Genomic DNA, 18456 nt, shown 5'->3' with positions numbered 1-18456 from the left:
ACTCCCACTCCATCCTCACCGTAATTTACGCCAATGTGTCTCAGGCAGACTACCATCTAACTGACATGTTTCAAAACCTTTCAAGTTACAGTACTGTACAAATTAAATTACTGAACTGTGTATAATTCAATTGCGCTATAATATGGTACTGTACATAAAATACAGCTTATTGCAGATTCACTGCTGCATCTCAGTGGCTCGTTTTTGGCGGTTTATCATAATTTTCAATACTTTTATATTTGTCATTGAGAGAAAATTACCTTTTCCCCGTCATATTTTCTGTGCACGCAGCATTAACCTTAGGTATCTATAGCCAGAAGCAGACGGTCAAAAAATATATATATGTCCCTGTTTGGCATGTTTAAAAATACTCGAAATGTACACTGTATGCGGACTACTTGATTACTGTAACAGTGTTTGTATAGGAATAATCCTGTCTCAAGCTTTTTGATCCATATTTGCGATTGATCACTATAACAGTGATCACTATATGCGGTTTCCACTGTAACTTTTCGCATGTAAATAAGCGTCATTGGCTCAATTGAAAAGTACGCCCGAAAAAAGCGTCCTCCGCAAACACTTCCGTTGTATCGTGGCTTTTTGCAGTATGTTTCCGGAATTGCGGTTGTTTTGTTGTTTTTGTACTGCATCTGTGAATGTGCAGCGCATTTGTAACATGTGATTTGCATGTGTTGTCATATTCATGAAAGTGTTTTCTGAATTTGTGTAGTGTCTAAGCATTTTGAGTGTGTTTGCATATGCGTTATGAACTTCAATAATATCCTTTGTTGCTTTGGAGCGCGTTTTTCTACTAGACGTTTTTACTTTGCATTTCTTGTCTTTATTTTGAATCGCATTGGGTTTTCTCGGCCACCATAGTAACATGAAAAAACCGTCATTTTGTGCTTCAGATCAAAGCCTTCAAAGGGGCTTATTGTATCAATTCGTTTTTTTTTTTTTGAGAAATGCGTGATTTACCAGTGACATTTATCAATGATGCAACAGCGACCTCAACTGGATGATTAGTGTCGTGCTCTCAGGGTGTGCATTAACAAAGCATAAAATCATTTGAGGAAATAGTGTATTGTTCATTTGTTAAAAATATATTTGAAAGTTCATTACTCTCATGCTATATTTCTGTATATGATGTTTTCTATGTTGTTTATACTTTGTCTTTCCAACCACCAATCCCGCTTCATCCAATCACGAAAAGCCTGCAGCCTGCACCCCAGAAGCACAGGGCACAGGATACGTCTTTCACAGGTCATATTTTCACATATGCCATCGATTTATGTGGGAAAATTGTTATCATTTCGCCTAACTGCATCTTTTTGTATTACAGGAAAAAACCGCTGTGTCCGGAATAAATCTAATCATGCTGGGCTTAGTTGCCTATTATTATTATTAATCAGTTATACAGGATATGCGATCTAAGTCAGTAACCCCCTGTGGAGAATCAGGAAGACAACGCCACTCTACCCCTTTGACAGCCTGCCCGCCATCAATTTACTCAAATTTCTTGTCGGAGTAATATCAGGAAGTTATTTATCAGTAAAGTGAATAACATTTTCGGGCTAATCGGCCATTCTGTGGTCTGCCAGACTCTGGTAGTACATTTAGTATAGTTAATAGCCTATTTAAGTATGTCAAATTATTTTTAAATATCACGGCCATACGTCTACTCATAAAGGGCTTTAGGGTTCTGATGCACAGAAACATGTATAAACGCTAATTCTAGACCGTTTTGTAGTCAGATATAGCTTGCATTAATAACTGATATATACGTCTTTTAAATCGGGACCACAGATTAAAGACTGAATAAAAACGCGCGTTTATATTTTAAACCAGGCCATAGGGCGTGCACGCACGAATGCACTTACGCCGCCCGGTCGGGCATAGATGACGTTACCGGGCATGTCCCGCGCGGCGCGCACGAGCGAGGTTAGGAGCTTAATGATGACGCGCGGTTGGCTGCAGCGCCCGCTGCTTCTCCTGCTCGCTGCTTGTGCGGGGAGCGGAAACCAAATCGAGGAAGTTGTGCGAGGGAGGGTGAGGTGCCGCTGTCGGTGCCAGTGACAGATAAACACAGCGGGACGCTGAGTCTGAACCGGAAAAAGAGACAGTCAAATCGAACCGAAGGGACCAGGGGTGCCCACGAATTAGGATGGCAGACGCAGCTAAATCCAAGCGTCGGGAGCAGCTGAAACGCTGGGCCGGTTCTATGACAGACAGGGAACCGGCGGTGCCCAGGCAAAGGTGGCGAGGCGATGCGTGGGAGGCGGGCGAGCCAAAGGCCCGACAACCCACCGAGACTGAACCAGTGTGCCAGCTGGGACTGGGCGGAAGGACCGGAACCGAGGGCGATAGAGCAGACAGCACCGTCGGGCGAAGGTATGGGGCTCCGTCAGCCGGACGGGTTACGGAGCTGCTGTCAGGGATCAGTGTTGTGAATGATCGGTCTTGCTAAATTACTAAACTAATTAATTAACTAACTAACTAACTAACTATTTATTCAGATAAAATTAGCTGCACCAACTAGTAAAGTGTTTGCTTTATAAGACCTTAGGCGACTTTCGAAAGGTATTGCAGCGCTGTAAATCTCCCGGTTTCGAAATCCTGCTGAATGTTGCCGAATCTATTGCCCCGGTTGAAACTTGTGTCATACAGTCAATCGAGAACTTATTCGTATGCGGGGGCTGCATGAGATCTAAAGAACTACATGGTTATTTCGCACAACTGAAATACTTTTAAAAAATCAGTGAACCTTCCCAGAAATTAATGTTCGCATAAAAATGGTACCGAAATCAAAGAGCAGTAGTGCTTACTGAATTTCCATGGTATGGATGATGGCCTGTTACTATGGATGTTTAACTAGAATTGTGCTTTGTGTTGCTGCCTTCGTTTTCACTTGCAGCAACAATCTGATTCCTCACCGTAACAGTTATGTAACTGCTGCTATTGGTGATGGGCATCTATAAGACAAGCTGCTGCCTAGAACTTAAAGGGAGGCATTTGCTATTGTCGGGCTTTTTAAACCCGAGAGAAATGTACCGTATGACCATTGACTCGCATTACAAACACGAACACCCATTAGTCCATTCATCAGTAGAGTAGGTTTTTTTTTCTAAGAGAAGGAATCAAATTTATGTGTGATCTAAACACAAATGTGTTACTTTTGGGTGTCTGAGAAAGCAGGGGAAATTCAATGTAAAGATTTTTCCTGACTTTCTTGAATTTCAATATGCATAATGCTCAGTTTGATTAAGCCAAGAATTTTGGAGAATGAAATTATGTACCTATATGTATAAATTGAAAATTGGTCCAGGTTGGTTTTAATAGGTCAGAAGAATTTATTGTCATATGGTGCTGGACGATTTATCGATTTCAAATCAAAATCGCGATTTGAAACAACGCGATTAGCAAATCGCAAATGCTGCGATTTAGAATATATATTATACAGTCCGTCAGACCCAGGGTTTAAAACTGTCACTATAGTTCTACAAATTCATGCCGTGCTCCCTGTGTGATAGTCATTCTCACCAGTCAGAAGCGCCGTGCTTTTCGCATGCCAGTCAGAAGTGGCCCAAGAAGACTGTGTATAGCAGTGTATTTCAACCTTTTTTGAGCCACAGCACATTTTTTACATTGAAAAAATCCCACGGCAGACCACCAACCAAAATGTTACAAAATGACACTCTGTAGCCTAGTAATGACAAAATAATCTCTCAGTGTGAAACCTGAGCCTGTTTGGATGAACACAAAGCTGATATTCTGGCAGGAATTGAAGACACACGCAAAGATCTTCCTCAACAACCCTCAGTTTTTATATGAGTCAGGCTTGGAAAAACAGATATGTCGTGGAAATTGGGAGCACAGTGATCCTCCGCCTATCGCGGGAGATGCATTCCACACCCATCGGCGATAGGTGAAAATCTGTGATATAGTAAGACTGTATAAATAAACATTATTTTTATAGTTTAAGCCTTAAAATACCCCTTCCACATGCTTTAAACACATGTAAACTTATTAAAACAACACACATGATATGTAGATGTCGGGCTAAGGATATGAGTAACATAATAATAATAATAGTAAAAATAATAATATGTAATGTATATGTATGTGATTCCATTTTAACGATGCCTTTATTCTGAGGAGTTGCCACCCTCTTTCCTTTTTGACTAATGGAAAGTGATGCGGTGACTCGTATTCTTTTCATCCTTGATGTATCGTACCGTCGATTCATTCAAGCTATAATGGCGAGCGACGTCGCGTAACGCTTTCCTTCCTGAAGCATATCTAGGAGTTTTACCTTCTCCTAGATGGTCATGGTCTTCCTCTGGCGCTTAGCCTCACTACTACCAGAAGGCTTAGAAGATTCAGGGCGCTTGGGAGCCGTCGTAGGGCTTAAAACAAAATGAAAACAATCGGACCACAAGCAAGGTACAGGATACGCAGACAACTGTGACGCGTCTGGGAAAAATCCACGATATAGTGGGGGTGAGATAGCTGAACCGCGATATAGCGGGGGATCACTGTAATGTTGAAATAGCTTTGTTTGTTTAGAATACATGACTATTACAGCACAAACACTCGACAATGGCATATTATTTGCAAATAATAATTAATTTTCAAAATAGCTTTTTAGACCAATTAAGTGAAATTGGATAATTTCCCACGGTACACCTTACAATCTCTCACAGCACTTAGTGTGCCGCGGCACAGTAGTTAAAAATCACTGGCGTATAGGTCCACAAACGTCAATCACGGTGCGGGAAAAAACACTGATTCTGCTACTAAGCTATAAGTGAATTGCCTTCTTATTTCATGGTTCGTGATTGTTTCAGAAAGGTCCTATCATCAATAGAACCGGAGACCTCCTTTTAAACACCAGCAGCGACACACTTCAGCGTATCATACCTTTTGTCTTTGTTAATGGACAATAGCATTAGCATACCGCTAACCCAGCAAAACAGCAATGAGACAGTCCGTAATTCTCACAGCAGCGGAGTCGGTGGCCTCCAAAAAAGATGTAAAACCCATAATACAGTTGTGTTTATGTCATATGTTTTTGTGCTTATTAAGTATTTCCAAAGATTAATCTTGTGAAATTAGTCTTTAATCCCACAATAGTAATAATGTAAAAGCCTCGATTTAACATAAATACTAAAAGAATAGATCGCTTTAATCACTATTACAGTTGGGTATGGGCATGTCTTATTTAGAAAAGATACAAAAAGAGACGCATATAATGTTTATTCATTCGTATTCACAAAGGAATGATAAGCCGCTTCAGTCTTGAGTTTACTTCTCATTTCAAATAAAATGCAGGGTTGGCAACTGTGGTCAGCTGTATTGAGTGAGATTTTCTGTTCCCTGTTCTGCACACACATTTACATGTATGTAAAGGTTCTATTACCTTGTAAATAGTCTGTAGGGTTTGTAAACTGCCCTAATATTTTTGATGCAGCTAATTTTAAGTTCAGAATGGAATAATATAGATTTGCCTTATGATTTCTTGCATGAGAGTCTGAAAGAGTTTGCAACCCTGAACACATACATTTTTTTTGTTTCACTTGAATTGATTTGCATAGAAAATTACTGTATACAGTTGTTAAAAAGCGGAAACTTTGACCAACATGAAATCACCAATAAACTACTTCTATTTATTCGAAATTTTATAAAATGCATACAACGTTAAATTTCCAGCTTTACGATTTCAGGACAGAACATCCACTCTGTTATGAACATTACAGCTTTTTTGGTTGGGAGTGTTAGATTCGCTGCTGTTATTAACACTAATAATACATCAGGCTGCATACACCGTAGTAGTTCTTGCTTGTTCATTGGCGTGGGAAAAGGCGGTCCTAGTGTTATTAGGGGGTAATCAGCGTTACCTGCAAGATCGCGTTTGTTTTTCTTTTTGTTGCAATTGTTTTCATTATTTCTTTAACTTAACACACCACGTCTTTAAATTCACGTCCTTGCATTAGAATATAGATCAGCTAATATTTTGATGGTATCTCATGTGTTAATGCTGCATCATGTGTTTTAAATTTACTACAGACTGAATATTGAACTGAAGCTTGACATAAAAAATTATATAGCAAATCAAATCGTAATCGCAATGTCTATCAGAAAAATCGCGATTAGATATTTCTCCCACATCGTTCAGCCCTATTGTGATACCAAATAAAGACAGACATTTTCAAGTTGTTATTTTGGAAGCGATACGTGTCTCAGCGGGCTAAGCCTCTGTGCCTGAGATTGGAAGGTCACTGGTTCAAGCCTGGCCTTGGAAAGAATAGTTACGTCCCTAAGCTGGATGCTTTTGCAGGTGGCTGCCCTTCACTCTCAAGCTTGCTTTCACCTACGTGTTGTGCCTATGTGTAATGCAGAGCAAGATGGGGCTAACAGTTTTTGAGGTATGGCTGTTGACCTGTTGAGTTGGGACCTCACTTTCATTCTACAGATTTCCACCATTGATTGTGGGATTTTACTGCAAATCTTATTTCATTTAATGTCATTCTAATGTCTAATTACTGTAGACCTGTCTGTGTGTTTACATTTTTTCCAATTTTAATGAATTGCCTTTATTTATATGGTGTGTTTCTGTATTGTCTTTATATGGTTGTTTTTTTTGTTATATCATCTTCCCTTTTAGCTTCCCTTTAGCTTTTTTTAGAATATGTACACAAAAGAGAAGTGCTGCTGTTTGTGTGGCTCTATGAAGGGTGCTATAGAGGTTTAGGATTTAACCCATTGCAGTCTTTGCAATATGACGCGAATACTTTTAACTAACATTTACTTAGGTAAGATCAACCTTTTTTTATATTTATGGCTCTTTAGATGTTGCTGAAATAGCATCAAGGACTTCACACATAAACAGATTATAAAGCAGCAAAAATATTTTGATGTATTTTCAGATTATAGATATTACAGTATTAACAAGTGTTACATGTTTACTATTTTTGTTTAAACAAACCCCCTTCTTTTCTAAATGGTATCAGGTTTGTTCCACCTATACTGAATTTCTAAACAGCACCATCTGCTGACAGTTTTAAACAAATGCATGCAAATAATAATAAACTAATTTCCATGTTTGTGTAACAATCAGTCGATTAATGTTTATTTTGGATGTAATGACTTATGTCCCAATGGATGGGATATCCATTATGTTTTGTATTTCGTGCCAAGTGCATCCTGCCCATTATTTCGAAATAACTGTCCATGTCTTTTAGAAAAATCAAATGTTGTTCATGTGATAATCAGTTTTTTTCTGATAAATTTATTAGAGCAGTAACACATTATTAACCACTGACGCGTAGCACCAACAGGCAGGATGCTCTGTACCATTTTCCCCCAAAATGTGCATTACACATCTTTGGTATTTTAGGTGATGAAGTGATTTGGGTGTCAGATTAATCACAGGGACGATTGCCCGGCCTTGGGATCTCCCACGGTCTGAACTGAAATTCGACCAGGTCTTTGGGATTAACACTCTTAGTTGCAGTTGGTGCAATAACCTTATTTTCAGTGAATCTGGTGCTTTATTTAAGGACATCACTCTGTGCAGTGTACTATGCTCATTGCTGCCCTGGGGTTTGACCCATTATTTGCTCAGAAAGGTTGCTTGGCAACCGCTTCCATCAGTCACCATTCCGCCAGATTTCTCAGGTGGTTCTGTAAACTCTTTGAAATGTTCTTTCTTTGTGGAAGCGGCTTGTGTTGTGAGAGCACAAGCACTTTCTGTTCGGTATGGATTCAGTGAGTCTTTCATTGTGTCCTTTATGCTGCGATATAACAACAACAAACCCGCGGGAATCTGCTAGTAATTCCCTCTCATTGTGTTTGAAGGTTTGCCTGCTCTTGATGTACAGCCAGAATCTCTGGTTTTACGCAGGGAGCAGCCCTGAGTGGTCACCCTGTATTCCTTAGCAGATTTGGGTTCCAATTCATGTAATGCATGAAAAAGGTTTCTGTAGCTGATTTTCGCCCCTGCTGTCCTGCACCATGCCGCTAAGCAGTGAGCACAGCTCCTGGGTGCTGCCTGGCACACCTCAGCACCACTGTTTAGGTGTCTGCTCTCATCCTGCTTGCATTAAATTACATCATACAAGCAGCATATTACCAGGTGAATAAATGTTAAGTGTGAGTTTTGGCAGTAATGCGAAATCTGTGTGTTTGTTGGAAATGGGTCATTTTATTAGACTCTCTGGCAAAGTCTGAAGATGATTCATCTTTTATTTTTTAGACCATGTTTTTAAAAGGGCACATAAAGTCTAGTTCATACTTCACTTTTCCAAGTGTGTGTATGGTCTGCACATGTGTCCATGCATGCAGCGGTGATATTCCACTAGCCCAGGCGAGGGCAGGAAATACAAATACAAGCAGTGTAGTAAAAAGGGCCAACTTTTATGAACAGTTACAAAATTGTTACTAGGCTTTGGTGGTATTACAGTAATATGGCATGTTGTGGCTGGGATCCCACCCCCCAGCTAATTTTGGAACTGAATAGTGATACTTTGTTAAGCCCCATGTGGAAATTCTTTTTTTTTCCTACACCATTTTGCTCTCCATTAGAGAAATGCAGTGGTGAGCGTCCTTGGAGTCAGGGGTTAAGGGGTTAATATGATTCTTCTGCTGAGGCCAGGACTCAATCCAGCAACCTGGTCATAAGCATAGAAGCATAGCCCGCTATGCTACACACCACCCTCCAAATGATTGAGTGCAGTTTATGTGCTCCGTGGGATCACCGAGATTTCATAAAGTCAGAATAATAATGGTTTTAAACATACGACGTACCTTGGTATAATGTCTAGACAGTATGAAAAATTAGATACCTGTATGGGGGTACTTCTGCACCTCCTACAAGAACAATTATTCTTTCACTCTTTCTACATTGGCTTACTGGAAGCACCTGGTCAATTTCCTTGCACATGTGCAGGCGACATTAACCAAAGTGCATGATGTCCAACAGACATAAAAATCTGGGCTGCATGTGCATAGTCTGGCGAGCTTTATGTTACTCACCCTGTGTGAGGACAGTAAATACATGCAGAAAAGGGAAGTATGCATTACCCTAAAGAGCATAAGACCTAAACATAACTGGGAAATGATGGTGCCTCGTTCCAGTGGAATCAGCCAGGTTTTGACAGGGGGTGGGTGAGCAGACAGGGCATCATGCCTGCTGTTTTCCTACACTGGAGCCTGTCTGGCGGCGTCTTCCAGCTGCTTCTTCAGTTAGGAGCTGTGGAGTCTGACGTCACGTTCACAGTTCACACTGCAAACTGTTCAGATTAATTATGATTAATCAGTACAGAAATCTCCCAGGAAAACCTTTTGAAACACACTTCTGGTCACCATATTCTGAAAAGCCCGTTCTGATCCTTGAAAAGAAATGTGTGAATGACTTACAGTGCTCACAAATTCTTGGGACCCTTGCTTAATTACGTAAAAATGTCGCAAATTTAAGTTCATTCACATATTTGCACGTATCTTCTGCGCAATAATTTTTTTTGTCATAATTTTTTGACTGACTTATTCAGTTCTGTTGCTCATGTGATACATATGTTTCTTAACAAATGAATAAAGTCATGATTTTTCTTATAAAACCAATGCATTCGCAATATTTTTACTGAATTTAAGCAATCTCCCCAAGACTTTCTGTGAGCACTGTCAGATGTGTGTCTAGGTGCAGCTTGCCTGACTTCTCAGAAAGCTGTAACGACGGTAGCATTCTGATCATGTACGTATTGGTAGGATAACAGAAGGGAATGCAATGATACGAGAGCTCTGCAGTGCGTGAGTCCGGAGAGAGACGGGAAGTTTTCAGCTGGTGCTTCTCGTAGATGTGCCACTTTTAGTGTCCAGAGACAGGTCTGCCTGCCTGTGCCCAGAATTCTGAATTTGAATGGACTGCGAGTGGTCCTCCATGATTTGCCTGCAGGGGAATCTTCACTCTTTAATCACAGAACATATCTGTTATCTTCTTCCTGTGAAGGCGACGGGTGCGGTTTGAAAGAACAGCTGAGTTTCTCGCGGCCTGTGCCAGTGGGGACACGGAGGAGGCCATTGAGATGCTGCGAGACATCGGGGAGAAGAAAGACGACCCTGAGGAAGGTTCTGGGGGCATCGTGAACAGTACCAACGCCGACGGGATCACCGCACTGCACCAGGTGGGGGCTGCTGCCGTGTCTTACCGGGAGAAGGGTGTCGCTCCAGCCTGTCCTGTTACAGTAATAAAGTGCCGTACAGGTGTGGACTTGAATCTGTATTTCAATTGTTAAAGAGGATAGGATGTTTGGTAATGTGTTACATTAACTGCACCTTCATAATGCGTTCGTACACCAGTGGCCAAAATTGTGGAAATACAGCCGCTCCTCTGCTTGCGAACGAGATACGTTCCGCACGGCCGTTCGTAAGTTGTTATTCAACATCATTTTAAGGGTATATGCAAGTACAAAGAACTAGGATTCTGGGAGTACGCACGCTACGCTGCTGCACGGCGGGAGTAGCGGCCAGAAGTTGTACTAGGCGGAATTGGCGTGCAGAAAAAAAATATTGATGTTGCGGACAGGAAACCAGAGCCCAATGAACACAATTTGGACTTACGGTCCTCTTCGTTCGTATGTCTGAAAGTTCGTAAGTTGAAAGTTCATATGCAGAGGAGCATCTGTACCTAGCATTTTTTACATCATGCTTTAATACATAAATAGTGGAAGTAATGTTTATAAACAATCAAAGAATGTTACAAATATCATACATTGGACGATTAAATAACTGGAGCAAGAGTTGAATAAAGTTCAGCAATCTCTAAAAACTTACAATCCATGCAGTCGCACGACTGTGTCTGCCCCCTAGTTTCAGTCATGGCTACCAGTAGGACATAAGCAAACATGCTACCTGTGAGTGTGATTCTGCCCTGCTTGTTGAAAGGCATTTGCATACACACCATTACTCAGGATGAGACACAAAGGCAGTTTTCAAATGGAGCTTGTAGAGACAACCTATGGGCAGTGAGAACGTGCCGAACTCCTGGCAGTGGCATCCTGTCCCCATGTACTAGTTTCTGAATACCATGTAAAGTACCATCATCTAGGGGTGTGTGATTCAACAGTATTAGATTGTGAGCGATTAATATGTCTCTACTATCTGCCTTTACGGAGAGACTGATAGTGCTACCGTTGCACATTGCATCAGTTGCTCTATGGTTCGTACACGCATCTAAAGTTCTTTTGTCAGTTTCAACACACTGATAAAAGTGGTAATAACAAACCATAGGGAGTGCCTTGGATTTCTTCCTCTCCTTATTTCTGCCCCGTCTCAATGTGCAATACACAGCATGCAACACATTCCCTGTTTTAGCAACATAATGACATTCAGGAGCTGGTCCCTCAAAAGAATTCGACATCAGTAATATGGAACTGGTTTGGATTTTCCAAAACCAACATGGTTAATGTTCAGTTACGTGGAAAATAGTCTTAAAATAGTGTTATTTTGCATGTTGTCAGTGATCTGGATCTCGTTTGGAAGAGAGCTATAAGCAGTACCGTTGCTAGTATGCAAGCCAGTGTGTCGTGTGAGAGAATGACGTGTAAGAGGTAGTGTCACACGATTCATGTTCTGTAAGAGCTGATTTGCACAAGAGCTGTTGACTTGCTGGCTTAAGGTATTCCAAATTGCATTACTTATTGGACATATTTTCATAAAATATTTTTTTTACCTGGTACTTTATCGGTCTTGTAAATGAGATGCATTTTAAAGCACAACACGCAGGCTAGTGCTGACAGATAAATCGTATCTTCACAATATGAATATGCGAGAAGCACAGTGTAAAAGATTGCCTAAATTTCCATAAATAAGAGAAATAATTTTATTTACATGCACCATGCATTCATACTCGGCATGTAGACATTAGACGTATCAGATGGAGCTGTCATGCGAATCTCTGCCAACGTACAAAGTCCTTCCTCCTGTGATGTCGCTCAGCTGTTTGGCCCATGACACAATCTTTCCACGCAGCAAATGTTTACATCAATAAAATACATTTGAAATGCTTTAAAAACGGTGTGTTCATTATTATAAAAATCATCCACGTTTATCTTGATAGTATAACCTGCATGTTTTATTAAATAATAATTAGCTCAATACGAACACATTTTATTGATTGTAGCCATATATTCAGGTCCACAGTAACACGTTTTATTCTTTACCGTAAAAAATATAATTTTCATTGATTTATTTGTTTTTTATTTTTGTTGAGTTCAAAGGGGTAATTAAGCTTTAATTTCTTATAGTTATGTCATATTTAAAATACTGCTCTTTTTAATTGGTTTGGTATTCATCTGCAATTTGTTCTGTAGACCCTCCAATGAGCTGTAGGAGGGGCCATAGGGGTCGGGTGCAGACCTTGGTGGTCTGATCCTCGGCTGCAGAAGCTAGCTCTAGGGACATGGAATAGTCGCTCTCACCTTGACACGCGGCTTTGGTTCTGGAACCAGTCTCCTTGAGGGGGGTTGGACCCTCTTCCACTCTGGAGTTGCTTGCGGGGAGAGGCGCCGAGCAAGGGTGGGCGTACTTATTGCCCCCTGGCTGGGTGCCTGTACATTAGGATTTACTGCAGTGGAAGAGAGGGTAGCCTCCCTTTGCCTTCGGGTGGGGAGACGAGTCCTGACTGTTGTTTGCGCTTATGCAGCAAGCGGCAGTTGAGAATACCCACCCTTTTTGGAGTCCTTGGAAGGGGTGTTGGACAGCGCTCCTCCTGGGGACTCTCTTGTTCTGCTGGGGGACTTCAATGCTCATGTGGCCAATGACAGTGAGACCTGGAGTGGCGTGATTGGGAGGAATGGCCTCCTCAATCTGAACCTGAGCAGTGTTTTCGTTATTGGACTTCTGTGCTCGTCACGGATTGTCCACAATGAACACCATGTTCAAGCATAAGGGTGTTCATATGTGACACTCTAGGCCACAGTTCGATCAACTTTGTAGTCATGTCATCGGACCTGCGGCCGCATGTCTTGGACACTTGGGTGAAGAGAGGGGCGGAGCTGTCAACTGATCACTACCTGGTGGTGGGTTAGCTCTGCTGGTGGGGGAGGAAGCCGGCCAGACCTGGCAGGCCTAAGCGTATAGTAAAGGTCTACTGGGAACGTCTGGAGGAATCCCCTGTCAGAAGGAGCTTCAACTCCTACCTCCGGCAGAACTTCTCTCATGTCCCTGGGGAGGCGGGGGACATTGAGTCCGAATGGGCCATGTTCCGCACCTCCATTGTGGAGGCAGCTGACCGGGGATGTGGCCATAAGGTGGTCGGTGCCTGTTGCGGCGGCAGTTCCCCAACCTGCTGGTGGACACCGGTTGTGAGAGATGCTGTCAAGCTGAAGAAGGAGTCCTATTGGGCCTTTTTGGCCCTTGGGACTCCAGAGGCAGCAGACAGGTACCAACGGGCCAAGCAAAAAGCAGCTTCTGTGGTTGTCGAGGAAAAATCTTGGGTTTGACAAAGCCATGGAAAATGACTTCTGGACGGCTTCGAGGAGATTATGGTATTCCTCAGGGTAGGAAAGCGGTGTAGCATCTGTTGAATGGGCTGCTCCTGACCTCAACTCGGGACGTTTTGGGTCAGTGGAGGGACCTCCTCAATCTCACCGACACACCTTCCAAGGAGGAAGCATGGGGCCTTGGGGGTGGACTCCCCTATCTTTGTGGCAGAGGTCGCTGATGTGGTTAAAAAGCTTGTCAGTGGCCGAGTCCCGGGGGTGAATGAGATCTGCCCGGAGTCCTTAAGGCTCTGGATATTGCGGGGCTGTCCTGGTTAACACACATCTGCAGCATCGCATGGACATCGGGGCAATGCCCCTGGACTGCCAGACTGGGGTGGTGGTCCCCCTTTTTAAGAAGGGGGACTGGATGGTGTGTTCCAGCTATAGTTGCTCTTTGTCACCGATTCTGTTCGTAGCCTTAATGGACAGAATTTCTAGGTGCAGCCAAGGCGTTGAGGGTGTCCAGTTTGGTGACCTCAGGATTAGGTCTCTGCTTTTTGCAGATGATGTGGTTCTGTTGGCTTCGTCGGACCATGAACTTCCGTTCTCACTATGACAGTTTGCAGCCGAGTGTGAAGTGGCTGGGATGAGAATCTGCACCTTCAAATCCGAGACCATGGTCCTCAGCCAGAAAAGGGTGGAATGGTCTCTCCAGGTTGGGGAGCCCCCTCCCCCCCCCCCCCCCCCCCCCAAGTGGAGGAGTATAAGTATCTCGGGATCTTGTTCACGAGTGAGAGAAGTATGAAATGGGAGATCGACAGGCGGATCGGTGCGGCGTCAACAGTGATGTGGGCGCTGCATTGGTATGTCATGGTGAAGAAGGAGCTGAGCCAAAAGGCAAATCTCTCAATTTACCAGGCGATCTGTGTTCCTACCCTCACCTATGGTCATGAACTGTGGGTAGTGACCAAAAGAACGAGATCGCGGGTGCAAGCGGCCGAAATGAGTTTTCTCTGCAGGGTGGCTGGGCTCTCCCTTAGAGATAAGGTGAGGAGCTTGGTCATTCGGGAAGGACTCAGATTAGAGCCGCTGCTCCTCCGCATTGAGAGGAGCCAGATGAGGTGGCTCGGGCATCTGCTTAGGATGCCTCCTGGACGCCTCCCTGATGAGATGTTTTGGGCATGTCCCACTGGGAGGAGGCCCTGGGGAAGACCCAGGACACGCTGGAGGACTATGTCTCTCGGCTGGCCTGGGAACACCTCGGGATTCCCCCAGAGGAGCTGGATGAAGTGGCCGGGGAGAGGGAAGTCTGGGTTTCCCTGCTGAGACTGCTGCCCCCGTGACCCAACCTTGGACATGCGGAAGATGATGGATGGATGGATGGATGGATGGATGGATTGTTCAGTAGAAGCAAAAATTAATTTCATTTCTTAAATCAATGTTTGGGGTCTATGGTTGCAGTATAACTATTAAAGCAGAAAGGAACATAGAAACTGTATAGCTAATATGCACTTCAACATTTGTTTATTTATCGCAAATTCAATCTTAATAGAAAATACTACTGTAGGCCCCCCTAAATCTTTCATGCACATTATGTCCTCCTTGACACGGGTTTGTTATGTAGATGAGTGTCTCATTCCCTTTGCTCTCCTCAATTCAGGCCTGTATAGATGGGAGCATGGAGATGGTGGTCTTTCTCCTGGAACACAGCGCCAGCGTCAATCAGGCTGACAATGAAGGCTGGACGCCACTCCATGTCGCTGCATCCTGTGGGAATCTGGAGATCACAGAGTATGTGGCTGGTGTCCTGTGCTGTATAGCCCTCTGATAACCCAGTCTGGAGATGACAGTGTGTGTGGCTGGTGTCCTGTGCTGTGTAGCCCTCCTATAACCCAGTCTGGAGATGACAGTGTGTGTGGCTGGTGCCCTGTGCTGCACAGGCTTCTTATTAACTAAACTCCCCCGATTCGTTGTTCTGTGTCTCTTTTTAAATGGGCCTCTTCCTGTCCTAGTTTCTTGTTGCAGAATGGTGCCGATGTGTGTAAGGTGAACTGTGATGGTGATGTCCCTCTGGATATTGCCGAAAACGAGGACACGGAGGCCTTGCTACGTGAACACACCCTACAGCGGGGTAAGTGCTCTGACTAACTCTGTCACTAGCTGTGCCATATGGAACGCGGGTGCTTGTCTTACTGGGATGATTTTCAGGACGTTAGTCAATGATGTCAGCACCTGTTGGGTTGCATTTTGTCAGGTTCCTGTGTCACTGTGACCTGGCCATATCAATATATTTGGAGACTGACCGATGCGTAAAAAAATGATGCAAAGCAGTTGTTGAAATCCTTGGTATTTTAATTATAATGAATAAATATCTGCTTAGACCTCCATTCCCATTTAGACACATTAAGGCTGGAAGGAGCCAGCTGTCCCAATTCGCTTGTCTGTGGGCTATGCAGCTTTTTCAGAATATCATGCCATGGTGTTAGCGAATGCAGTGTTTGCACAATCTCTCAGTCATAGATCATAGTGTCTAGATTAAGGCCTTAATGCAGGGATGCTCTTTGGCCTTGTGAGTTCGAACCAGCAAGTATTTACGGATCCATTTCCCAAAATATTGTGGCACAGTTTGAATTTTGGGTATATAAGTTCAATTAAGCTGCCACTTCTGTCGAATGAAAGGTGAATTAGAACGGAAAGAATTGAAAATGTCGTATTTGACCCTGAGAGTTTATATTGAAGGAGTTGAGTTGAGATAGTTAGTTATATTTTCAGCATTTATAGTTCAGATATGCTTCTTTCAATTGTATAAATTTCATTCCCATCACTAACTATCTACACAGTCAACCACGCCCCCGAAGTAGGGGGTCCGGTAGGGGGTTTCTCACCTGTGACCATTTTCAGATGGCAATATATCAAAGAATAAATGGTTATTTAGAATGGATTTGCATCTGCTTACAGTATTTTCCTCAAATAACAAAAATATAGAAGAATATTGGATGTAGGTGTGGTGGTGACCCCTCAGCTTGGGGTCAGAATCCGAAAAAAGTGTCTGGGGTTGAACCAAAAACTGATTTTTGCAGGTCCATAACTTTGAAGTGCTAATTTTAATGCCAGATTCTGAAAGAGCAGGGAAACTAGGCCAGGAGAGGAATTTTCAGTTCTCTAGCATGCTTAGAAGCGAAGATATGGTCTCCTGAAAACCCTTACAAATTATATGCGCGATTCACGAGTGCAAAAAGGGGGCGTGGCACACAAATTTGAAAGGGCCATAACTTTCAATAAAACTTGGGGAATTTTCAGTGTTCTTCATAAGGATCAAAATCAGGAATGATGCCCATGGAGCCCCTGGTTGGTTTGGCATGGACTGACCCAGTAACGACATCTGGCCGAGATTATCACTGAAGCAGGAACATTTTTAGCTATTTTTTTGTTTTGTTAATAAAGAGTGACGATGGACTACATGAACAGATACAATAAAAACAGAATAGATGGTCCCCTGTTCACCAGAAGAAATCACCAGGACAGCGCTGGTCACGCTGGTTGTCAGTACCCAGTGCTGACTACCCCTTTGTCTTGCTGTCTGATATTTAGTATCATCACAACAAACACGACAGTGTGCAGTTAGGGACTATTGTTTTGTCACGCGCCAAACCAAAACCAATTCCCTTTTTCTTCATAGACGTAGTATTCAAGATAGATTGTAATAGAGATGCAACTCGCAGTGAAATGCAGATATATCATGTTCATAAACGTGTAATAAACAGTATGGCTTTAAAATAATCTGGGACTTCAGGTGCTGTCCTCTGAGCTCCTCCGTGCCCCAGATAGCAAACGATAGAATTATCATGCTTTGGGAAGTCGGCCTCTGGAAGTACGTTACCATACTGAGTATGCTGATCAGCAACAGACCAACTGACACTGCAGGTTTTCAGAAGCGAACACTCCTCAGATATTGCTATGTGTTTCATTTGATGCTCTGAATCTCTTTATGTTTTCATCTAAAAACGAAATTGATGATACTGCTTCCAAACAGTCACATTTTAGCAAGCTGCTGTAGGTGATGTACATGAGCATGCTGAAGGGCCAGCCTCTGGCTGCTTGGAAACGCTGCGAGAGTGTGACTCCAAGGATGCTCATTAACAGCTGTAGGTGTTAAACTGTGACTCAAAATTGCAATTGTACTTGTAAATGGTGAGTAAGGCACAGTTTTGAGCTTTTTGTGTTCTTGAAGATTGTGTGAACTTTTGGGCATTGAAACACAGACCTCTCTTCTCTAGCACCAGCCATTTTAATGCCAGTCTACATCTTGTGGAGACCACAGCAAGGGCCTGAGTCCTCTGCCATTCTTTTTAAGAGGTTCGGCATTTTGATGCAGAGCCTGATGATTCTAAGTTGGGATTTTTTTTGACCAGTTTTACTCAGCCAGCCTCCTACATACAGAGCAATACAGCTTCTAAAGTGATTTTGAACTTCACTTTTTCTGAGACAAACACGTGACAAGGCAGGGGATGACAAGGACATTGCTGATGTAGTGTAAGGCTGTAGAAATACATTTATTATTGTCTTACGGAAGACTTTGCACTTTTATATTTGTAATCATTCAATAAACAGGTCACCGAACTTTTCCTTGAGTTATTAGCGTGCAGTAGCTTTTCTTGAATCTAGCACAAAACGTATAGTAATTTTCTTCATTTATCTGCGTTTGTACGCTCTATTGATTTAAGCTGGCCAGGAGATTTTTCTTTATTAGTGCTGAAAAGAATGCTGGAAGCGACAGTTGCCTGAAGGAATGCTTTTGCCAGAAATGGGAGTATTTCTTCAAGCAGCTTGTTAAAAAAAGGGATGTTTGTGATGATTCACACAGTAGAATGGGATGCCATTTATATACAGGTTACATTTTCCATGGCTTTTGGCAGATTTGATGGGCTGTCTGAGCTGCAAGGTTCCTTAGAGGCATCGATTCCTGGATAGAATCCTG

General features: G+C 42.8%; 1 protein-coding gene across 1 annotated transcript in view; it reads left to right on the top strand.

Moving 5' to 3' along the window:
* The first annotated feature begins 1949 nt into the window (after positions 1-1949).
* ppp1r12c (protein phosphatase 1, regulatory subunit 12C) overlaps positions 1950-18456 on the top strand; it is a 36470-nt gene continuing 19963 nt past the window's right edge. The window contains exons 1-4 of the mRNA XM_048986903.1: positions 1950-2391; positions 10004-10178; positions 15139-15269; positions 15491-15609. Coding sequence (XP_048842860.1) covers positions 2165-2391; positions 10004-10178; positions 15139-15269; positions 15491-15609 — 652 coding nt within the window. The 5' untranslated portion in view covers positions 1950-2164. The remainder of the gene's footprint in view (positions 2392-10003; positions 10179-15138; positions 15270-15490; positions 15610-18456) is intronic.

The sequence above is a fragment of the Brienomyrus brachyistius genome, chromosome 20 (assembly GCF_023856365.1).
Source record: "Brienomyrus brachyistius isolate T26 chromosome 20, BBRACH_0.4, whole genome shotgun sequence".
NCBI classification, from domain to species: Eukaryota; Metazoa; Chordata; class Actinopteri; order Osteoglossiformes; family Mormyridae; genus Brienomyrus; species Brienomyrus brachyistius.
This window is presented reverse-complemented; position numbering and strand designations above follow the sequence as displayed.